Raw genomic sequence first — 25,511 nt, forward strand, 5'->3', positions numbered from 1 at the left:
ATTCCCACCTATTCCATTCACTAATACAGCTTTTGTTGAGCGCTCTGGAGGATTACCAAATCATTCTCCAATAACAGAGATTGAGTAGCCCCTGTGTCCCTTAAGATAGTTGTGGGTTTGGCTACATGCGTTGAGAAAAAGGGGGCGATCTCCCCCTTGGACAAAAAACTGTCATATCTCTCATCTACTTCACCCTCATACCTGCTCCCACAACAGTGTTTACCTCAGGTCTGCAAAGTCCAGTTAAAGCTACAGTCGGCCCTGTAGTGTTCTGCACTTTTGCGCTTTTCAGAATCCTCCTTTTGAACTCAGAGTCCCATGTGCTTTCCTTGCAACTTCCAACATATTGAACGAACATATCCTACCTTGTTATAATGGTAACACCTATTGCTTTGAAGTCTCACCTCCACCCTTCCCAGTGTGAGGAGGAGATTTCGGAGCATTCCCAGCTATCCATTTTTTACCTTGGCTACTTGCCTTCCTTTCACTCCCCCATTTTCTAACCATTTCAAAATGACGAAGGTGATGGAACAATTTATAGATTCGCTCAAAATAGTTAGCAATAATTGCTGCTTGTCTTCACCCTCTGGTGAAGAACACGAGTTCTTACCATAGAAGCTAGGGAATTCAATTCCTTTAAGGGAATGACCTCTCTCAGAGCCTCATAGGTTGTTCCAACTCCCAAGTCTCGTACTCGCCTATCAAAATTGTTCTGCTTAACCTTTTAAATTCTGCATTAGTCTGTCCCAGCTGTGTCCTTATATTCCAAAACTTTTGCCTATATGTTTCGGGAACTAATTCATATGAATCCAGAATAGCTTTTTTTTTAACCATGTCATAATTCTTCGACTCACTCTGACAGGGAAGCATAAACTTCCTTTGCCTGCCCCATCAATTTACTCTGCATGGGTAATATCCACTTTTCTCTTGGCCAAGCTATTTAGGTTGGTACTTTCTCAGAAGCCCTAAAAAAAGTCCTTACCACCTTCTCTTCAAATTTTGGGAGGGTCTGAATAAATCTAAACATATCGCCACTGGATTCCGTCCTAAGGTTAGGCTCCCCTCTAATTACTGGCAACACCCTACTCATTTCCAGTGCCTACCAGAAGACTTTCACTTTTACTTTCTCCTCGCTCTCTTTTGCTTGTTTTGCTCTAATTCCAACTTCATTTCCATCTCCATTTCTTTTCCTTCTTTTTGACTCAGCTCCATTTCTCTTTGCTGCACCTCCATTTCTATTCTTTTAAACTCCCTTTCTTGCACTAACTGCAACCAAACTCTCTCCAGTTCAATGTCCACACAAGAAAATGCACTTGATGCTACAATACTTTGTGGGCTCACCTGTGTTCCTAGCATCTTTCAGATTTAAATGTTGAGCAATTGCTTCAATTATCTCCACCTTTCTAACTGCAGCTGGTATCTCTATTTCTAGTTCACCTACCAATCCAACTAACTTGTCTTTTCAAAGTTCTTTTAAATACTGATAAGTTTTCCACCTGAAGAAAATGCTGAGCAGCTTCCAGAGCCATCCTGTTATATCATTACAAACCTGGGGCTGGATTCTCTGACTCCCCGCTGGGTCAGAGAATCGCCGGGGCGGCGGCATGAATCCTGCCCCCACCGTCTCCCGAAGTCTCTGGCACCGGAGATTCGGCGGGGGTGGGAATCGCACCTGTAAGTGCCCCCCCCCCCCCCCGGCGATTCTCCTGCCAGCGATGGGCCGAAGTCCCGCTACTGTCATGCCGGTCCCGCTGGCGGGAATCAAAACACCTCCCTTACCGGCGGCGCGGGCGGGCTCCGAGGTCCTGGGAAAGGGGGGGCGCGGGGTATCTGGCCCCGGGGGGTGTCCCCACGGTGGCCTGGCCTGCGATCGGAGCCCACCGATCGGCGGGCGGGCCTGTGCCGTGGGGGGCACTCTTTTCCTTCCGCGTTGGCCATAGCATTCACGATGGCGGACGCGGAAGTGACCCCCTCCCCTGCACATGTACGGGGATGATGTCAGCAGCCGCTGACGCTCCGGCGCATGTGTGGACTTCTGCCGGCCGGCGACGTCCCTTCGGCCCTAACTGGCGTGGCACCAAAGGCCTTTCCCGCCGGAAGGTGGGCGCCAACCACTCCGGCGCAGGCCTAGCCCCTCAAGGTTAGAGCTTGGCCCAATGCCGGAGTGGTTCACGCCACTCCATCCCGCCGGGACCCCCCACCCTGCCGGGTAGGGGAGAATCCCGGCCCTGGTCTCTTTTTAATTGATACTGTAACCCAAACTTCGCCATCCATCATTCCAAATATCCTGGTAAAGCCCCCAAGTTATGTTACAACACCCTGGCTAGTGCACGGTCAATTCCAGCCCATGTGCCCCAGAGTCACAAAACAAGTGAATTATAAAAGTACCCAAAGTCTTTGACCTATGGCCATCCAATAATCAGGCACCAGGTTTGTAAATGTTAACACAGTTACTGTTTATTTATAAGAAGAACTATAATGCAATATGCAGTAAATACAACTGGTTAACGACAGGTTAATACCTATTACCCATTTTAATTTGTCCCCAATCTCTACATTCACCTGCACCTCAGAAGACAGACAAACACAGAGGGGTTGAAAGGAGTGACAATCATAAGTGGAGGGAAGAAAGTCTTTGTTGCAGATGATGATTGTAGCGCAGATTAAAATCTTTGGTTTACAGTCTGTAATGATCTTCTTTGTAGATTCATTCATTCATACTGATGCTGGCCAGTCTGCAACTCCAGTTTAAATCATCAGTCTTCCGCATTCTTCCTGCTTGAATTATGGCTTCTTGCCATATAAAGACATGTCCAAAAATCATCCATGGATCAAAATTTAATGGCAAAAGATAAGAGAAAGGAGAAATAATGGAATAAACAGGAAGGACCCTTACACTGTCAGTATTCCCGTTATCCCTTAAAGGCTTGAACAAAATCATACACAGATCAGAGCATTCCTCTGAACGATCACGTGGGTCAGTTGGATCTGAGCATGGGTTTTAAGCCTCACATAGCAAAGACTTACAGGCCTGTTGGATTTGAGGACAGCTTTAAGCACTATCTATGGGGGGGGCAGTTTAGCTTGGTTAGCTGGACAGCTGGTTTATGATGCAGAGCAAGACCAACAGCGGGGGTTCAATTCCCATACCGGCTGAGGTTACTCATGAAGGCCTACCTTCTCAACCTTGCCCTTCGCCTGAGGTGTGGTGTTCCTCAGATTAAATCACCACCAGTCCACTCAAACGGGAAAGCAGCCTACGGTCATTTGGGACTATGGCGACTTTACTTACTATGAACCATGGAGAAGATTATATCTGAAATTGCCTACATTTTACTGTGAGCAGAATTTGGTTCCTGCTTTGATTCAATAGACTGCCATGACCTTGAGTAACTTAGTCAAGCTGGAGTCATATTTAATACACCTACCACCGGGAGGGTATTCTGTGCATACGTATTTCCTCGTACAACTCTTCTGTCGTACATAATGTTTCCATAATATCCTGCTGGACATCTGAAATACAAAAGAATGAGTTGTTACCGGGATAGTGTAATCCGATTTACTAGCTTCGCCTGTGCCATTACTTGCGTCCAGAATTCACGAAGAAGGCCCAATACTAGTGCTGCTAGGTTGAGACACTAAAGCGCTATTTATACTGCCCTTGTATTCCAATATTCTGCTGAAGGTCCAAAAGTCACTAGCTTTTATTTTCAGTTGACACTACTAAGCTTCGGTCTTAAAAGTCTGATGATTGAGGAAGTTTCAGAGTCTTAAACGTCAGGGGGAAAAAATTATTCGAGGAGAGTTTGGATTTCAATAAAGTGCAAACGGCAAAAGAAGGACTTGCAGCCTATTCTACACTAAAGCCCTCCTTATGCCCTTCTGCAGCTAGATTAGCTGCTCAACCACTTCCTCATGTCCAAACTTGATGACCTAGTCCACAGCAAGACCTTTCCTCTCTGCCATCCTGCTTGTTCTCTTGGTTCTGTTCTGTTCCAATCTTCGCTCCTTCAAGTCCAAGGACTGCATATGGTGTATAACTGATTTAGCTAACATCTGGCTGGACCTCATCAAGTCTTCAACTCTCCCAAAACTGTTCACTACTCATGTATTAACCTGAAAGACAAAAACAGGCCTATTCCTTTCCCCCTACACTACCAACTGCCTTCTGGAAACCCTCTTAGCACTGACTCTGAGAGTTACGAATTCTCTAGGATTACCGCGGAATGTCCAGAAATTAAACATTAATTTCTCACACTGCTGCAGGCAACCCAGAGAAAATCATTGGGGGATTGAAAAAGTTATTTTACCATTTTCTTTCAAGACTTGTGCATATTAATAACAATATTACAGATGGGAAAATGTCATCTTGATTGCCAAGAATCATAAAATTCTTATGCAGCCACAAAGAACATGTCAGATGACCAATGAGAGGTGTGGGGGAGCAGATTTGCTGAAGGCGAGAGGTAATGTGATCATACCTTCAGGAATACATCCAGCCAGATTTGACAACCCAACTCTACTTTCATCTCCAAAAAAATGGTGAGAAGCTCATCAATTTTCTTTTAAAGCATGAAGATTGAGACCACCTATTTCATTCCCTTCTATGTTTCCTCCCATCTTATTGTGTTCGCAGAGTTAAAATAAATGGAGTACACCATAAACAGAGTGCAAAGTTGGAAATTTGAGTAGGTGGAACGCCCTGATAAGTAGCAGGTGAGTAGGCTTCAAACAGAAATATAGTTTGACATTTAAAATGTAACATGGCACTTTAAAAACTGTACAAACAGCACATTGACAACAGTTAACTGACAGCAGGAGTCAATTTCTGTTAAGAGTTGCTGATCTGGCAAGTCTGGTCTCCCTCTGTCACTGGCGGGTCGGGTACAGGCGGTTAAAATGAGCGTGTTGCCACGATTTCGGTTTAGTTTTCAATGCCTGCCGATTTTCCTGACAAAGGCTTTTTTCAGAGAGATTGAGGGGAGGATTACGTCGTTCATATGGGGAGGGAAGGTGGCCAGAGTTAGAAAGGGGCTACTACAGAGGAGAAGGCAGGCAGGGGGTTTGGGTCTTCCGAACCTGATGTATTACAACTGGGCAGCGAATGTGGAAAAGGTGCGGAGCAGGGGTCAGAGGGGTTGATTCCCAGTGGGTCAGAATGGAGGAGAGTTTGTGCAGGGGGTCGGGATTGAAAGCACTAGCAGCAGCGCCGCTCCTGACAGCCCCGGGGAGGTACTCAGGGAGTCCGATAATAATAGCTTCATTGAGAATTCAGAGGCAGTTTTGCCAACACTTCAGGTTGGGGGCAGGGGGAAGGGAAATGCCGATTCGGGGAAACCACAAATTTGAGCCAGGAAGGTGGGATGGAAATTTTCGGAAATGGGAAGAGAAGGGGATTAAGACGCTAAAAGATTTGTTTCTTAGGGGTCGGTTTGCAGGATTGAAGGAACTGGAAGCAAAGTATGGGCTGGAGCAGGGAGAAATGTTTAGATACATGCAGGTTTGAGATTTTGCCAGAAAGGAGATACAGAACTTCCCGGAGGCGCTGGCCTCCACATTGCTGGAGGAGGTGCTGACGACAGGGGGACTGGAGAAGGGGGTCGTGTCAGCAGTCTACGGAGCTATTTTGGAAGAGGAGAAGGCACCACTGGAAGGGATCAAAGCAAAGTGGGAGGAAGAGTTGGGAGAGGAGGCAGTTGTAGCCTTCGCCTCGTTGATTGCCCGAAGGCGGATCCTGATGGGTTGGAGAGCAGCCTATCCACCCTGTGCCCTGGTGTGGCGGGGGGATCTGTTGAAATTCTTGACTCTTGAGAAGGTTAAGTTTGAACTGAGGGGAAGGACAGAAGGGTTCACTTTCAAGAACTGGATAACATCGAACATTAGTTGGGGGGGGGGTGGGAGGGGGCGATGGGTGTTAATGGTGTCTATGGGTGATTCCTGATTCCTTTTTGTCAGTTGTTTATGTGAACATGCGGGCAAATGTTTGGGGGTTGGTGGGACGATGGGATCATTGTTATTGAAATGGGGATTGACATATTTGTTACTGATTATTCTTTTTGTTAGTGGATGTAAATTTAGGAGAAAATGCAAAAAAGAGAACAAAGAAATATTTTAAAAAAAAAATTCTGTTAAGAGTCATAATGGCACAAAAGACGCCATTCAGCCCATTGAGTCCATGTTAGCTCTCTGAAGAACCAGCAAGACAGTCCCACTCTCATACTCTATCAACTTAGACTTAGAAATTTATTTGTCTCGTGCCTGTCCAATTTTCTCACATCACATTTTATTATGTCCAGTTTGGAGAGCCAGTGCAGCCACAATGGGCCAAATGGTCTCCTTCTTCTGTGCAATAACAATTCTTTATTCAATATCTCCAATTATGAAGCCCAAGATCCCATATGGTTTCCTAATTACCCTCTCACCTGTGCCAATCATAGAATCATAAAACAGTCATAGCACCGAGAGGCCATTCGGTTAGTCATATTCATACAAAAAGTGTGTAAAAACACTCAACCAGTTCAACTCCCCTGCCTTTGCCTGGTAGCTTTTCAATTTTATTTCTTCATATAAGTCACTCGTTCTCTTTTGCAAGTCATGGCTGACTGAATCTGTCTCTAGCATAATGTCAGTGCATTCTAGGTCCTAAACACTCGCTGAATAAAAAATGATTTCCTTACGTCGCCATTGTTTTTTTGCCATTCACATTTATTTAGTACAATCTGGCACTCGGCCCTTCCAGCAATTGGAAGGTTTTCTTGCTATGGAGAGAGTGTAGTGAAGGTTTACCCAGCTGATTCCTGGGATGCCGGAACTGCCATAGGAGGAGAGACTAAATTGGTTAGGATTATATTCACTGCAGCTTAGAAGAGTGAGGGGGATCTCATAGAAATATATAAAATTCTAACAGGATTAAACAGGGTAGATTCAGAAAAGAATGTTCCCGATGGTGGGTTAGTCCAGAACCAGGGGTCATAGTTTGAGGATAAGGGGTAAACCTTTTAAGACTGAGGTGAGGAGAAATTTCTTCACCCAGGAACTGGTGAATCTGTGGAATTCACTACCACAAAACGTAGTTGAGGTCAAAAGGTTGTGAGATTTCAAAAAGGAATGAGAAAAATGGGCTAAAGCGATCAAGGGAAATGGGGGGGGGGGGGGGGGTGAAAAGGTGGGGTCAGGGTATTGAACTTGATGATCAACATGATCTTAATGAATGGCAGAGTAGGCTCAAAGGACCAAATGCCCTCCTCCCCTTGGGGCGGCAAAGTGGAGCAGTGGTTAGCATCGCTGCCTACGGCGCTGAGGACCCAGGTTTGATCCTGGCCCCGGGTCGCTGTCTGTGTAGAGTTTGCACATTCTCTCCGTGTCCGAGTGGGTCTCACCCCGACAACCCAAACATAGGGGGCATAGCCTCAAAATAAGGGGAAGTAGATTTAGAACTGAGTTTAGGAGGAACTTCTTCACCCAAAGGGTTGTGAATCTATGGAATTCCTTGCCCAGTGAAGCAGTTGAGGCTCCTTCATTAAATGTTTTTAAGGTAAAGATAGATAATGTTTTGAAGAATAAAGGGATTAAGGGTTATGGTGTTCGGGCCGGAAGGTGGAGCTGAGTCCACAAAAGATCAGCCATGACCTCGTTGAATGGTGGAGCAGGCTCGAGGGGCCAGATGGCCTACTCCTGCTCCTAGTTCTTATGTTCTTATGTTGTTCTTTTGTGCAGGGTAGTGGATTGGCCATACTAAATTGCACCTTAATTGGAAAAAAATAATTAGGTACTCTAAATTTATATGTTTTTAATGCCCTCCCCTGTTTCTATTTTCTATGTATTTTTCTGTTATGTTTCTTCCTATATGCTCCAGATACTTCACGATTTTAAACACATCAATCAAATCTCCTTTCAACTTTCTCTTCTTTATAGAGAACCACCCCAGCTTCTCTAATACATGCACATAACTGAAGATTCTCATCCCTGCAACCATTGTCGTGAATCTTTTCTGCAACCTCGCTCATGCTTTTACAACCTTCCAACGGTGTGGTGCCCAGAATGAATGCAATACTCCAGTTGAGGCCAAATCAGTGCTTTATATATGTTTATCATAACTTCCTTCCTTTGGTACTCCAAGTCCCTATTTATAAAGCCCAGGATCCTTTATGTTTATTAACCACGCTCTCAATTTCCTTACCATCTTCCATGGTTATTGCAATATAGACAGGTTCCTCGGCTCCTGTATCCCCTTTAGAATTGTTTCCTTTATTTTATATTGTCTCTCATGTTCTTCCTACCAAAATGAATTCCTTCACACTTCTCTGCATTAAATTTAATTTGCTGCTTGTTCGTCCATTCCACCGATTTGTGTCCTTATGAAATCGATCACTATCCTTAGTTCACAACATTTCCAAGTTTCGAGCCATCTGCAAATTGTGCAATTGTATCCTTTATACCAAACGTTAGGTCGCCAATATTTATGAAGAAGAATAGGGGTCCTAACACAGACTCCTGTGAACACGGCAAACACCATAGGCTGGAATTTTCTTTTTAAAAAAAATATATTTATTCACCTCCTTTTTCACATTTTCTCCCAAATTTACAACCAACAATAAAAAATAATCAGTAATGAATGTAATGTCAATCCCCATATCAATAACAACGATCCCATCCTCCCACCAAACCCCAGACATTGGCCCGCATGTTAACATAAACAAATGACAAAAAGGAATCAGGAATCCCCCATAGTCACCATTAACACACACAGTCTCCCTCCCCCCAACCCTCCCAACAGTCCCCCTAACTAATGTTCAGTGTTATCCAGTTCTTGAAAGTGCATAATGAATAATGCCCATGAATTGTAGAACCCCTCCATTCTTTCCCTCAGTTCAAACTTAACCATCTCAAGAGTCACAAATTCCAGCAGGTTCCCCCGCCACGCCAGGGCACAGGGTGGAGAGGTTGATCTCCACCCTGACAGGATCCGCCTTCGGGTGATCAATGAGGCGAAGGCTACAACATCTGCCTCTGCGCCCGTTTCCAACCCTGGCTGGTCCGGCACCCCGAATATGGCCTCCCGAGGGCCCGGGTCCAGTTTATGGGCTGGGATTTTCGTGTCCTGCCTATGGAAGGAATAGTCACAGGAGGGACAGAAAATTTGACAGACCGGCCAAAGAGCTAACAACTTGGGGTGGGGATTTCCAGTACCCCGGTGGGTAGGACTGGAAAATCCCAGCTATAATACAAGGACACAAGAGGTGTGAGGTAATGTGATCAGTCCTTCAGGAATCCATTCAGCCAGATTTGGCAACCCAATTCTACTTACTTCACACATCTCCAAAGAATTGTGAAGAGCTCATGGATTTTCTATTTGGATTCCCTTTTATGTTAGCTGGCAGTCTCTTCTCATTTCTTTTTTTCCTCCTTGCTTCCCCTCTGCATTTTCTATATTCGGGCTAGTTTCAATTCTCTTATTAACCTGATTTGTCGTTTGCTTAATCTTACTCGCTATCTTTCTTCATTTAGGGAGCTCTGGCTTAGCTAGTCCTGTCTTACCGCATCATGGAGATGTATCTTAACCAAGTATATATTGTCGCCCCCGCCCCCCCCTGTCAAAATGCATCATCTCACACTTCTTTATTAAATTACATATACAACTTGTATGCCAATTCTAGACTATATTTTGTAGTATTCATTTGGCATTATCCTCATTGTTTGTCACACTCCAAACTTGGTATAATCTGCAAATTTTAAAATGTTACTTAGTATTCCAATATCCAAATCATTTATACATCAGCACAACTGAGGACCCAAGTGTTAGAAATTAAGAATTTAGGGCAGTATGGTGGCACAGTGGTTAGGACTGCTGCCTACGCTGCTGAAGATCCGGGTTCGATCCCAGCCCTGGGTCACTGTCCATGTGGAGTTTGCACATTCTCCCGTGTCTGCATGGGTTTTACCCTCACAGCACAAAGATGTGCAGGCTAGGTGGCTTGGCCATGCTAAATTGCCCTTTAATTGGGAACAAAATAATTGGGAACTGTAAATTTATTTTTTAAATGAGAGAGAAATTAAGAATTTGGCCCAGAGCGTTTATTTGAATTAGAAGGATTTTATATCTAAACCTTACACCAAATTACTGTGGGTCTGGAGTCATAGGTAGGCCAGAGCAGGTAAGGGTGGCAGGTTTCTTTTGAGAGCATTAGTGAATCAATCAATGATAGCTGCATGGTCACCTTCATTGAGAAACGATTTAAATTCCAGAAGCTATCTTGGAGAAATTTGAACCAATGTCTCTAGAAGATTAGTCTAGGCCCCTGGATTACTAATTTAATGACAATACCATTCTGTCATTTTGCCCCATAACAGTAAGAAAGATGCCAAGTGAGCATTCGTAACTTGAGAGTGGCTTAATAAAGAAGTATAAACCATTAGCTACTGACCTGAGTTGTCATAATTGGAATTTGAGAGAACAAAGAACAGTACAGCACAGGAACAGGCCCTTTGGCGCTCCAAGCCTGCGTCGATCACGTGTCCTATCTAGACCAACCACCTGTATCCTTCTATACCTCGTCTGTTCATGTGCCTATCCAGATATGTCTTAAAGGTCGCTAAAATATCTGCCTCAACCCCTTGTAATTGTCATTTCTGCCCTGGGAAAAAGCCTCCAACTGTTCACCCTATCTATACCCCTAATAGTTTTATAAACTTCTATCAGGTTGCCCCTCAGCCTCCGTCTCTCTAGGGAGAACAATCCCAATTTATTCAATCTCTCCTCATAGCTAACACCTTCCATACCAGGCAACATCCTGGTAAACCTTTTCTGTACTCTCTTCAAAACCTCCACGTCCTTCTGGTAGTGCGGTGACCAGAATTGGGCACAGTATTCCAAATATGGCCTAACGAGGCACATGCTATATAACTGTAACATAATTTTTGAGCTTTTATACTCACTACCCCGTCCTACAAAGGCAAGCATGCCATATGCTTTCTTTACCACAATTTCCACCTGTGCTGCCACTTATAAGGATCTGTGGACCTGCACGCCCAGATCTCTCTGTATCTCTATGCTCCTGATGGTTCTGCCATTTATTTTATAGCTCCCACCTTAATTAGATCTACCAAAATGCATCACCTCGCATTTGTCCGGGTTAAATTCCATCTGCCATTTCTCTGTCCAATTTTGCAGCCTATCTATATCCTGTTGTATTCTGACAATCTTCATCACTATCCTCAACTGCTGCAATCTTAGTATCATCCGCAAACTCGCTAATCAGACCCGCTACATTTTCTTCCAAGTCATTTATATATATTACAAAGAATAGAGGTCCCAGTACTGATCCCTGCGGCACACCACTAGTTGCAGACCTCCATTTGGAAAAACACCCTTCCACTGCTACCCTCTGTCTTCTATGGCCAAGCCAGTTCCGAATCCATCCAGCTAGTTCACCCCTGACCCCATGTGATTTACTCTTTTGCACCAGCCTGCCATGAGGAACCTCATGAAATGCTGTACTAAAGTCCATGTAGACAACATCCACAGCTCTTCCCTCATCAATCATTTTTGTCACCTCCTCAAAATTTCAATTAATTTAGTGAGACCTCCCTCATACAAAACCATGCTGTCTGTCGTTAATAAGACCATTCACTTCCAAATGTGCATAGATCCTATCTCTGAGAATCTTTTCCAACAATTTCACTATCATTGACGTCAAGCTCACTGGCCTATCATTACCCGGATTATCCTTGCAAAACTTCTTAAATAACGGTCCAACATTGGCTATCCTCCAATCCTCTGGGATCTCATCTGTGGCCAACGAGGACACAAGATTTCTGTTAAAGGCCCAGCGATTTCCTCTCTCGTCTCTCTTAGCAATCTGGGATAGATGCTACCTGGTCCTGGGGAATAGTCTACCTTACTGCTTTTTAACACACCTAACACTTCCTCCATCGTAATAATGACCTGTTCTAAAGTGTTTACACATCCCTCTGAGACACCACCAATCAACATATCCCTCTCCTTTGTGAATATCGATGTAAAATACTCATTAAGGACCTCAACTACTTCCTCTGGTTCTACACATAATTTCACTCCTTTGTCCTTGAGTGGACCAACTCTTTCTCTAGCTAACCACTTGTTCCTAAAATACGTATAAAATGCTTTGGGATTCTCCTTAATCCTGTCTGCCAAGGACACTTTGTGACCCTTTTTTGCCCTCCTAACTCCCTGCTTGAAATCTTTTCTACTTTCCAAGTATTCCTCAAGTGCTTCATCTGTTTTTAGTTGCCTGTACCTCACATATGCATCTTGACAATATTCTCGATTTCCCTGGTCATCCATGGTTCCCGAATTCTGCCTTTCCGGCCCTTCCTTTTTACCGGCAGATGCCTGTCCTGCACTCCCATCAACTGCTCCTCAAAAGACTCTCACGTGCCAAATGTGGATTTACCCTCAACAGCCTCCAAATCCTGCCTAATCTGGTTGTAGTTAGCCTTCCCCAAATTTAGCACCTTAACCCTAGGACAACACTTGTCCTTTTCCATGAGTATCCAAAAGCTTACGGAATTGTGGTCACTGCTCGCCACATGTTCTCCCACTGCAACTTTGATGACCTGGCCGGGCTCGTTCCCTAGTCCTACGTCCAATATAGCCACCTCTCTAGTCGGACTATCCACATATTGTTCCAAAAAACCTTCTTGGACACACTTAACAAATTCCTCACCATCCAGAACCCTAGCCCCAAGGGATTTCCAGTCAATATGAGGAAAATTAAAGTGTCCCACTAGAACAACCCTATCATTTCTACATCTATCCAGAATCTGCTTACATATCTGTTCCTCAACTTCCAATGGATGGGTTGTTGGGAGGCCTGTTGTAAACCCCATCATAGTGACTGCCCCCTTCCTGAGTTCTACCCACAGTGCCTCGTTACTTGATTCTTCCATGGTGTCCTCCCTCTGTATAGCTAACCAGTATTGCAACTCCCCCACCTTTTACCTTCCTCCCCATCTCGCCTAAAATACCTATATCTGGAATATTTAGCTGCCAGTCCTGTCCCTTTTTTAACCAAGTCTCCGTTACAGCAACCGCATCCAAGTTCCGTGCGTAAATCAAGGCTTCAAGTTCATCTGTCTTACCTGTTATACTCCATGCATTTAAGAAGATACACTCCAGACCTCCAGGCCCAGAGTTCGGCCTCCCCCTGCCTACCCTTCCTCTTAGCCAGCCTGACCCTGGACCCATGCTCAGTCTCTACACCTGCTGGCTTACTGTCCTGATTCCCACCCCCTGCCAGAGAGTGGTTATTAGGAGCAGAGGGGGAAGGAGGAATTATTAGACTTCAAGTGGGTACAAACTTTAGTTTTCCCCAGGTTGACCTTCTATGACAGCCAAGACTTTGGATCAATACATTTGTATAAAATCACCAAAGTGACATCGGCATTTCGGCATTCAATGCAGTTACTGCATGTAATACAGCATGATGCCTGCACTAACAACATAATGGAACCTTGCTGGGTTATGTGTAGGCAAAGTGAAGTAAAGGACTACGACAGTACTTTGCAAATTATATTCCACTGTGACTCCATTTTAACTCCACCACCTCCTCACCTTGGCAATTAGGGATTGGCAATAAAAGCCGGCCTTGCTAGTGATCCCATGAATGAAAATAATAAGGTGACCCTAGATGCCAGCAAAAACAAAACAGCAGTAAAGCGCGATAACTTTTGATGTTATTAAAGTTTATGGATTAAAGATTGACATACATCATCCAAAGTATGAAAATCTGTGTTTTATAAAATACTTTGTAAAAGAATTTTCTTATTTTATGTGCTCATGTAGATTTCAGCCAAATTCTCCATAGTCAACAGTGACAGAAAACTCAGTGAAGCCCTCCCCATGCACAAAAGCACACTCACACACATTGTACCCCCCCCCCCCCCCAACCACACACATCTCTTCCCAACCTGCCTCTCCAAACTCTCATTCTCTTTCGCATCCCCACTCATTCACTCACTTGTGTCCTCCCAACCCACTTGCACATACTATAGAATCCATAAAATACTGACAGTGTAGAAGGAGGCAATTCAGCCCATTGAGTGCACCGACACTCTGAAGGAGCGGACTACCTAGGCCCACTCCCCCGTGCTATCCCCGTCACCCCGCGCATTGATCATGGTCAATCCACCCAACCCGCACATCTCCGGACATCAAGAGGGGCAATTTAGAATGGCTGATCCACTTAACCTGCACATCTTTGGACTGTGGTAGGAAACCGGAGCTCCCGGAGTGATGCACTATCAATTACGAGAAGATGAGAGTAGAATGTAATCAAGGCTTTATTACACTGAGATGTGTGGCCTCCTACAGCAACTGATGAAATGGCTGCTGTACGGGGAGCACACAAATTTATACTCCGCCTACTGGGCGGAGCCAGCAGGCAGGGATTTACCCCCGTACCTGTAGTACAGGGGCCTGACCGTAAAACACACACATATATATATATACATACATATATACAGTATATACATCAGTGGTGACTACCACATGGAGGAAATCCACGCAGACACTGGGAGACGGTACAAACTCCAAACATTCACCCAAGGCCGGAATGGAGCCTGAGTCCCTGCTAACCACTGTGCCACTCTTGCACTCCCTCCCCATTCAGATGCCCACTTACTCATTCATACCCTCTCATCCCTATTTATCTCTGCACTAACTCACCCATCTCACTCTCTTTCTCTACCCTCCCCTACATGAATCGCTTTACCTTGCCCAGCTGTGGGCAGTTGAAATGGAAAAGCAGTGATAATAATGGTGAATTTTATAAATTAGACTCAAATCCTAAATTGTTATAAAACATTGACTGATATGGAAAGAAAATGGCTATCAGGGCCCAGACCCCAGCCCTGGACCCTATTCCCCCTCCCCACCGTTCATCTCCTCCCCGTGGCCCCTGCCCCATTCCGTATGTCCTGCTGGCACCCATACTCTAATGAAATATTTCAAAATGGAGTACCCTGCCAAAAGCCTCTTTCCTCACCACACTTTTCATCCCTTACAACTATCTTAAGTGGACTAATACAGTTTGCAACCTTGATGTGGTGTTTAAAACAGCTATGAAGGTCCAACTACATATCCATACCATTACTGAAATTATGTCCACCTCCCAATGTTGCATGACTGCAACACAATCTGAGCTCATGTGCTGCTGAGAGACTCACACATGCCATTCAAACCTTATTATTCCAATGCACAGCTGACCAGTCTCCTACCTGCCACCATAAATAAAGGTGTGCTCATCCCAAAACTCTGCTGTAAATCCTGTTCACCATCCATCCCCTGTGTTTGCTGACCTGACATGGCTCCTGTAAGGGGACTCAGAGCAGCTTGGAACAAAGACCAGTAGATCAAAGTAGATAGGATAAAGGGAAATATGATAAGAAGGGAAAAGTTGACAGTATTAACTTGCTTAGCACACAGATGTAGAATTAACAAATAGAACTATAAATTACCAGGGAATGTATTACTTGAATAAAGACACCTGCAGCAAGTACTAACAGTATTCGTAAAGCATAACAGCAATATAGTATACAAATCTTTGTTAACAGTGATATGTTCGTGAGGCATAATGGGACATAGCTAGCTAATTTGGCCACATTCTTTAGGAAGGTAGAGACATAAACAATCAGCCTCTTCAGCAGAAATATTCTTTATCAGCAGTCCCCAACCAGCCGTTATGAATACCGACAATGGTTCCAGTCAGGAACCAGGTTAAGATGGGGGATTGTATATACAAAGAAACAAGGACCGTAGATAAGGGGGTCTGGAAAACTTCAGAAGAGCATGCACGAGTACCCAACTGTCCATGTTAGGTTGTCGACCTACATTGTCATCAAGTCCCATGCTGCCTGAGAGTAACTTACATTGGTCAATGTATATCATCTATAGCAGTAATGATTGGCCCATGCCCAGCTGAGGTGGGCTTCTGGCTTTTGAAAATTGTATAATTACCGAACTAAAAACAATGTAACTGAGCCTGCTCCGGATTGCTCTCCCATGTACATTGGAAAATAAAGACTTTAACCAGAGTTGCTGTCATGCGAGTCTTTGTGCTAGCTGAGCTGCAATTAAGAAGGGGAATCCCTCACATGAAAAACAGCTCAATACTCAGTTTCTGAAAACGCTCCTACATCAGCTGCAATCAGATGATACTTCAGTTTTGGAATCCTCATGTTTTTTGTTTTTAAAAACCTCCATGCCTAGTCCATCCCCATCACTTTGGACTCCTCCAGTCCTAAAAGCCTTTGAGATTTTTACATTCTTTGAATTCTGGCTTTTTAACTCAACCCCAATTTTAACTGGTTGATGGTTGTGCTTTAGCTGCCTTGGTCCTAAGCTCTGAGGTCTCTCTTTAACCTTCATCATCTTTCTCGCTCCTCTTTTAAGATGTTCCTTAAAACTTACTCCTTTGATCAAGCCTTTGGCCATCTCTCATGCTGCTCAGTGATTTACATAATAGCACTTTTAAGCATCTTTGGATATTTTATTGTGTTTAATAAGGTATTTAAATGTAATTGTTGTTGTCGACCTACATTGTCATCAAATCCAGTGATACTTCAATTTTAAAATCCGCACACCTCATGTTCAAATTGCTCTAGGGCCTCACCCAGCCTACAGCTCAAAACGTCTGTGAATTTAGTGTTCTTGCGAGTCTGGCCGCTTATGCATTCCCATTTCCCTTCTTCCACAATTGGCTGTGCCCGATGGCAGCTGATTGTGTATGGACTTCAATATAATAGATATTATACGATATTTAGATTGCAGTTGCTCAAGGCAGCTCACCACCACCTTCTCGAGGAAAATTAGGGATGGGATGGGCAGCAAATGCAGGCCCAGCCAGTGCCACATACATCCTATGAATGACTTTTTAAAAATTGGATAAGATACACTCTGTACTACACATGGTGTCATCTGACCTAGGGGTGGAAGGTCAGATCGCACATGTTTGAAAGTTAGCCAGCATGGCAGATTAAATGATATGACATTTGCAGTTAAATCAGCAACTTTGAATGTTGTTCTTTCAGCCAGAGATGTGTCAGGCTGATAAGCATTATATTCAGGTCCAAGTTACAAAATTCCTTCCCCAAGATTTCCATTATTCTCTCCTTTTACAATGTCACTCATAACCTACCTCTGAGCAAGCTTTTGGTCATCAGTCTTAATGTCTCCTTCTTTGCATGTGCTTTTTTTTTGGAGCGATTACCACACTGCGATTTAACTATAAAAGACTCCAAATTATTGCTACCCACTTTGTTTACACCCGATTCATTGATGCTGCTCATTCTTTATCCCTCCCTTAATCACTGCTGTTACTGCCCAATACTCTCCTCACCTAATCATAGAAACATACAAGATAGGAGCAGGAGGTGGCCATTGGGCCCTTTGAGCCGGCTCCACCTTTCAACATGATCATGGTTAATTTTCTATCCCAACACCATATTTCAGCATCATACCTCTCAATACCTTTAGAGTTTAGAAATCTATTTCCTTCTTTCTCGGGTATATTCAACGATTTGGACTCTACAACCTTCTGTGGTAGAGAATTCCACCCTCTTAGTGAAGAAATGTCATGGAGGCATCGACGTCTACAGCACAGAAAAGGCTCTTTGGCCCATCTGGTCTGTGTTGGTCAATAACAACCACCTCACTATCTTAATCCCATTTCCCAGCACTTGGCCCATGGCCTTGTATGCCTTTGCCTCCACCACCCTTTCAGCAGCGAGATCTAAACTCCCATCACCCTCTGCGTGAAAACGTTTTTCCTCACATTCCCTCTCAACCTCCTGCCCTTTAGCTTAAATCTATGCCCCCTGGTTATTAACCCTCCACCAAGGGGAAAAGTTTCTTCCTGTCTATTTATGTGCCTCATAATTTTATACATCTCAATCATGTCCCCCCCTCAGTCTCTTCTCCTCCAAGGAAAACAACGCCAGTCTATCCAATCTCTCTTCACAGCTAAATCTCTCCAGCCCAGCCAACATCTGGTAAATCACCACTGCACCCTTTCGAGTGCTATCACATCCCTTCTAGAATGTGGATTCCAGAACTACACACAATACTCTAGCTGTGGCCGAACCAATGTTTCATACAGTTCCAGCGTAACCTCCCTGCTCTTAAATCTATGCCTCGGCTAATGTATTTTTTGACAGTTTTGTTACAGACTTGAGACTGAAGGGCCAGTCATGCAACTTTAATGACCTGAAATCCTGGGATGAAATTGTGTGAATCCTTGAATCTAGTCAAGCGACTAAATATCCTAGAAGATAGCTGGTCACCTGAGCACAATGAATTACTGCAAGACATTACGGTGTGCACAGTGTATGAGGATTTGGAAGAAACCCTAGTGTAGGAGAACAAACCAGACAAGGTTTGTAAAATCACCCATAATTTCCTGTTTAATGCCATTCCCAACATCATTACTACAGTTTGGGGGTCTATATATAAACTTTATTAATGTTTTTTGCACCTTGGTGTTTCTTGGCTCTACCCATACAGATTCCACATTGTTAGAGCTAATATCTTTCCTCACTATTGCATTAATTTCCTCTTTAACCAACAATACACGCCACTGCATTTTCCTTTTTGTCTGTCCTTCCTAAATACTGAATACCCCTGGATGTTCAGTTCCCAACCCTGGTCACGCTGCAGCCATGTCTCTGTAATATCATACCTATTTACATCTTTTTGCACAATAAATTCATCCACTTTATCGCAAATTCTCCCCACGTTAAGGCACAAAGCCTTTAGGCTTGTCGTTTTAAAATTACTTGTCCCATTCACGCTATTTTTTACTGTGCCCTTTTTCAATCTGGCCTTTGGTTTCTCTGTATCACTTTTCCTATTCCTCTTTCTCTCTTTTGTTTTTGTCCTTGATTCTCCCTCCTCAAATTCCTTGCATAATGTCCCACCCCCCTGCCATTTTGATTTGAACCTTGCCGAGCCATTCTAGCAAATACTCCCCCAGGACATCAGTCCCGGTCCTGCCCAGGTATAACCCGTCCAGTCGTACTGTGCCCACCACCGCCAGAACTAGTCCCAATATCCCAGGAATCTGAATCCCATCTCTTCAACCACGTATTCATCCAATATACCCTGCCCCCATGCCCTGCTCCAGCCCCCCCTTCTCAGTGCTGACCCCTTACCCTGCACCAGCATCTCCCCTCCCGAGTGTTGTTCTCATACCCTGAACCAGCCTCTCCCCTCCTCAGTGCTGCACACATACCCTGCACTAGCCTTTCCCCTCCTGTGTTGCCCCCACCCAGCCCCATCCTCAGTGCTGCCCCATACCCTGCACCAGCCTCTCCCCTCCTCAATGCTGAACCCATGTCATGCTCCAGTCCCAGTGTTGCCCCCATATACTGCTCCAGTCTCAGTGTTGCCCCCATTCCCTGCTCCCGCTTCAGTGTTGACCCCATACCCTGCTCCAGCCTCAATGTTGCCTCCATACCCTGCTCCAGTCTCAGTGCTGACTCCATACCCTGCTCCAGCCTCAGTGCTGACCCCATTGTGGTGAATGAGATTCACACGGTATTATATGCTACCACAATGGAAGTCTCCTTCCGCAGCCTCACCTCGTTTCCCACGGACCCTGCGACCTCATCGTGGGCCCCCGACCAACAACTTCCCCAGGCCTGTGCCGCACGGCCCCCCAGCTACCGCGCTGCCAAAGCCAGTTACTCTGCGGCCCCAGCCAGTCACTCTGCTGCCCCAGCCAGCTACTCAGCTGCCCCAGCCTGCCATTTCTGTGGACAAAGCCAGCACCCGAGGCAGCACTCCCCAGCCCGATCCGCGACCTGCAGCAGCGGCGGGAAGAAAGGCCACTATGCCAGAGTGTGCCTCGCGAAAAGGGCCGCAGTTTCTAACTCCCCAGTAGAGAGAACAAATCGCTCCCAGCACCAGCGGGCCCGCGGGGCCCGAAACGCTGCGACCTACGCCCCGACTCCGCCCCCTCCCACCACGTGCGATCCATGGGGGCCGCCATCTTAGCAAACCCCCACCATGCGGCCGGCCACGTGCGACTCATGGGGGTCGCCATCTTGGACGCCATCTTCCTCGCTGCTCACCACGTGCGATCCACGGGCCCCATCTGCATCTCCATGCTCAGAAAGCTCATCAGAAGACTACGACTTCCCCGGGCACTCATCACGCGGCCCGCAACTCAGCGCAGCGATCCTGCATCTAGCTCGCCAGAACATACCGGCATCTACTCGACCGGACGCCCACTCGGAAGACTACGACTTCCCCGGGCGCCCATCACGCGGCCCGTAACTCAACGCGGTCACCCTAGATCAATCCCGCCCCAAGCACCTACGAAGTTCGATGGCGGAGGTCCAGATCAACGGGTACAGCACGCCATGCCTCTTTGACTCCGGGAGCACCGAGAGCTTCATACACCCAGAGCTGGTAAGACGCTGTTCGCTTCCTATTTTTCCTGTGAGCCAAACTATCGCCCTCGCTTCGGGCTCCCATTCAGTCCAAATCCAAGGACGCACCGTCGCTACGCTCACAATTTGAGGCGCTAGTTATTCGAAATTTAAACTTTATGTCCTGCCCGACCTCTGTGCGCCACTCTTATTAGGCCTGGATTTCCAGTGCAACCTCAAGAGCCTCACCCTCAGCTTCGGCGGGCCCCTGCCCCCACTCACTATCTGCAGCCTAGCCACGCTGCGCATCTCCCCCCCTCCTCTCTTCGCCAATCTCACTCCAGATTGCAAACCAGTAGCTACTCGCAGCAGGCGATACAGCCTACAGGATAGGGTCTTTATCTGATCGGAGGTCCGACGGCTGCTCAGTGAGGGGATCATAGAGGCCAGTAATAGTCCCTGGAGAGCTCAGTTGGTGGTCGTCAAGACCGGGGAAAAATTTTGCATGGTCGTCGACTATAGTCAGACCATAAATCGCTTTACGCTCCTAGACGCGTATCCCCTCCCCAGAATTGCAGACATGGTTAACCAGATCGCCCAATTTCGGCTATTTTCCACGGTGGATCTGAAGTCTGCATACCACCAGCTTCCAATCCACCCGGAGGACCGCCACTACACGGCATTCGAGGCCGATGGCCGCCTCTTCCATTTCCTCCGGGTTCCCTTCGGCGTCACTAACGGGGTTTCAGTGTTCCAACGAGCAATGGACCGAATGGTAGACCAGTACAGGCTGCGGGCCACGTTTCCGTATCTGGACAATGTTACCATCTGCGGCCATGACCAGCAGGACCACGACGCCAACCTCCACCGTTTTCTCCAAACGGCACAGAAATTAAACCTCACTTATAACAAGGGGAAATGCGTTTCCGCACAAACAGACTGCCCATACTCGGCTATGTCGTGGAGAACGGAGTCCTGGGCCCAGACCCGGACTGTATGCGCCCCCTCTTAGAACTCCCCCCTCCCTCATTGACCCAAGGCCCTCAAACGGTGCTTGGGGTTCTTTTCATACTACGCCCAGTGGGTCCCTCAATATGCGGACAAAGCCCGGCCACTCTTTAAGGCCACACGATTTCCCCTGTCAGCTGAGGCGCACCAGGCCTTCAGCTGCATCAAGGAGGACATCGCCAAAGCAGCCATGCGGGCGGTGGATGAATCCACTCCCTTTCCGGTTGAGAGCGACGCCTCAGAAGTAGCTCTAGCAGCCACTTTAAATCAGGCAGGGAGGCCCATTGCATTTTTCTCCCGTACCCTATCCACTTCAGAACTCCGACACTCCTCAGTCGAGAAGGAAGCACAAGCCATCGTGGAGGCTGTTCGTCACTGGAGGCACTACCTCGCAGGTAGGAGGTTCACCCTCATCACCGACCAACGATCGGTTGCCTTTATGTTTGACAATTCGCAAAGGGGCAAAATAAAAAACGATAAAATCCTTCGGTGGAGGATCGAACTCTCCACCTATAGTTACGATATTAAATATCGACCGGGGAAGCTCGACGAGCCCTCGGATGCCCTAACCCGCGGGACATGCGCCAGCGCGCAGATCAGCCGTCTGAAAGCCATCCACGATGACCTCTGCCATCCAGGGGTCATCCGGCTCGCCCACTACATCAGAGCCCGAAACCTGCCTTTCTCCAACGAGGAGGTAAAAGCGGTCACCAGGGACTGCCCTATCTGTGCAGAGTGCAAACCGCACTTCTATAGACCAGACAGGGCCCACCAGGTCAAGGCTTCTAGGCCCTTTGAACGCCTCGCGATCGATTTCAAAGGGCCACTCCCCTCCACTAACAAGAACATTTATTTCCTCAACATCATAGACGAGTTCTCCCGATTCCCTTTTACCATCCCGTGCCCCGACATGACTTCCCACACAGTCATTAGGGCCCTGCATAGTGTCTTCACCCTGTTTGGTTTCCTCAGCTACGTGCACAGCGACCGGGGTTCGTCCTTTATGAGCGACGAGCTGCGTCAGTATCTGCTCGACAAGGGCATCGCCTCGAGCAGGACTACCAGCTACAACCCCAGGGGGAACGTGCAGGTGGAGAGGGAGAATGCGACGGTCTGGAAGACCGTCCTACTGACCCTCCGGTCTAGAAAACTCCAAGTCTCTCAATGGCAAGAAGTCCTCCCAGCCGCGCTCCACGCAATTAGATCCCTCCTCTGTACAGCGACCAATCAAACCCCTCTCGAGCGGCTCTTCACTTTTTCTAGGGGCACTACCATGGGGTCTCACTTCCGGCGTGGCTGAGGACACCAGGCCCGGTTCTCCTGAGGAAGCACATCAGGGCGCACAAAACCGACCCCCTTGTTGAAAAGGTGCGCCTCCTCTATTCCAACCCCCAGTACGCATTCGTGGAGTTCCCGGACGGTCGCCAGGACACAGTATCCCTTCGGGACCTGGCACCCGCTGGATCCAGCCCCCCCCACTACCCCCACTGAGGAACCCCTTACCCCGTTCCCTATGCTGCCGCCTCCTCGCGCCTCTGATCCCGCAAAGTCGCCCCGCCTGTTCCATGCGCCAGCACCAGCCCGCCCCCAGTGCCCCCAGTCTCCGGTCGAGCCAGAGGTGTATGAAGTTTGGACGAGACCCGCCCCGGAGTCTGCCATCGTACCCCAGCTCTCAACACCCACCCAGCCACCGCAAGAGGCTGCAATCCCGGTGCTCCGCAGATCGCAACGAACAATTTGTCCACCGGACAGACTAACTCTGTGAGCCACCACCCCCGCCGGACTTGATGTTTTTTCACAGGGGGTGAATGTGGCGAATGAGATTCACACGGTATTATAAGTTACCAATGTCACTCTGTTCCCATTGTATACGTACCTATATTGTAAGTGTAGTTGCACTACCTGACCACCAGGGGGAGTAGCTCTGGGGGTACTCGAGAGTTTGTACTGGGCTCCCCCCTTGGCTCCGCCCAGAACTCCTCCCCCTGGAGCTGCTGTATAAGGTTCCGTGCCACAGAGCCAGCCGGCCAGTTCATCGAAAGTTCAACGGCGAACAGGCTGGCTCTGTTGTATGTATATTAAAACCGCTATTTTAATCCTACAAGCACGTGTCCGTAGAAGTGATGGTTCCATCACCCATACCCTGCTCCTGCCTCAGTGCTGACTCCATACCCTGCTCCAGTGTCAGTGCTGACTTCATACCCTGTTCCAGCCTCAGTGCTGACCCATTACCCTGACCCTGCCTCAGTGCTGACCCCATACCCTGCTCCAGTCTCAGTGCTGACCCCATACCCTGCTCCAGCCTCAGGGCTGACCCCATACCCTGCTCCAGCCTCAGGGCTGACCCCATACCCTGCTCCAGCCTCAGTGCTGACCCCATATGAAATGAAATGAAAATGAAAATTGCTTATTGACACGAGTAGGCGTCAATGAAGTTACTGTGAAAAGCCCCTAGTCGTCACATTCCGGCGCCTGTTCGGGGAGGCTGTTATGGGAATATCCTGCTCCAGCCTCAATGTTGCCCCTATACCCTACTTCTGTCTCAGTGCTGACCCCATACCCTGCTCCAGCCTGTGTTGCCCTCATACCCTGCTCCAGCCTCAGTGCTGACCCCATACCCTGCTCCAGCCTCAATGTTGCCCCTATACCCTAATCCTGTCTCAGTGCTGACCCCATACCCTGCTCCAGCCTCAGTGCTGACCCCATACCCTGCTCCAGCCTCAGTGTTGTCTCCATACCCTGCTCCAGCCTAAGTGCTGACCCCGTGCCCTGCTCCAGTCTCAGTTTTGACCCCATGCCCTGCTCCAGCCGCAGTGTTGTCTCCATACCCTGCTCCAGCCTCAGTGCTGACCCCGTGCCCTGGTCCAGTCTCAGTGCTGACCCCATGCCCTGCTCCAGCCTCAGTGCTGACCCCATGCCCTGCTCCAGCCGCAGTGTTGTCTCCATACCCTGCTCCAGCCTCAGTGCTGACCCCATACCCTGCTCCAGCCTCAGTGCTGACCCCATACCCTGCTCCAGCCTCAGTGCTGACCCCATACCCTGCTCCAGCCTCAGTGCTGACCCCATACCCTGCTCCAGCCTCAGTGCTGACCCCGTGCCCTGGTCCAGTCTCAGTGCTGACCCCATGCCCTGCTCCAGCCGCAGTGTTGTCTCCATACCCTGCTCCAGCCTCAGTGCTGACCCCATACCCTACTCCAGTCTCAGTGCTGACCCCATGCACTGCTCCAGTCTCTAGCCTCCTCTCCCAGCTGCCAGCCCTGCCATTTCTCCCCCTTACTCACGGCTGCTGCTGCTGTTCCTGACGATATTTCTTCCTCTCCTGTAGGGCTCTCGGGCGGCTGGAGAAGGTGTAGGTGTTGCTGTTGTCCTGCTGCGGTAAGACGGTAGTCATTGCGGCAGGCTGGGGAATGAGTGAGATCAATGTGAGAGCGCGCCGGCATCCCCTAGCAACCTGCTACCTTGGCAACGGTTACCAACGCACAGGAGCGTCACTTCCGTCAGCGAGCCGCTTCAGGGCCTAGCTCCTGGAGGAAGCAGTCTCGGCGGAGCCGCCTTGCTTATCACTGTCACTGTCACTGTGTGTGGGGCCCTAACCAGCCGGTGTTTAACACCCAGGGCATCTTATTGTGATTGACCGTGAATGTTCTTGCTTGTGCTCCTCCACAGTGGCTCACTGTATTCATTGGAGATCTAAAGTGCTGGTTGCCCTTGGTAACCGTTATGTTGAGCCATGTTCTTCTGTCCTCTCTGTATTCTCTATCACTGAGTGTTTGCTGCTCATAGTTTCCAGGAGTGTTTTTATCCCGACCACTAATGGATCATTTTCAATGGCATAAGACATTTACTAAGAGGAGGAAGGCCATTTTATTTAATTAATCTACCCCCCACCACCTTGCTGCATATGATTCTTTATGAATAATCAGTGTCTTTATCTCATTCCAAGTTTTGATTGTTCACTGGAACTTAAATCTGCCTTTCCCGACTTTGGATGTGCTCCGTGGCCACTCCAGTGTTTTAATGTTTTTTCACATAATTGTATCTCACTACAAAGATTCCCTTTCAGATACCACGTTTCCACAATGAAAAGCATATGTTTA

The 25,511-nt window shown here is 47.3% G+C and overlaps 1 protein-coding gene across 2 annotated transcripts in view; it reads right to left on the reverse strand.

The window, feature by feature from the left end:
* Window positions 1–24,889, reverse strand: part of rsph3 (radial spoke head 3) — a 105,380-nt gene extending 80,491 nt beyond the window's left edge. The window contains exons 1-2 of one of the 2 annotated variants that reach the window (XM_038808176.1): window positions 24,696–24,889; window positions 3,429–3,513 (exon numbers count right to left, since the gene is read on the reverse strand). In XM_038808176.1, the coding sequence (XP_038664104.1) occupies window positions 3,429–3,513; window positions 24,696–24,805 (195 nt within the window). In that variant the 5' untranslated portion in view covers window positions 24,806–24,889. Of the gene's footprint in view, window positions 1–3,428; window positions 3,514–15,255; window positions 15,379–24,695 lie in introns of those variants that run through there. The other variant, XM_038808186.1, reaches the window with a different exon arrangement.
* Between the last annotated feature and the right edge of the window lie 622 nt (window positions 24,890–25,511).

Source organism: Scyliorhinus canicula, chromosome 1, assembly GCF_902713615.1.
Source record: "Scyliorhinus canicula chromosome 1, sScyCan1.1, whole genome shotgun sequence".
NCBI classification, from domain to species: Eukaryota; Metazoa; Chordata; class Chondrichthyes; order Carcharhiniformes; family Scyliorhinidae; genus Scyliorhinus; species Scyliorhinus canicula.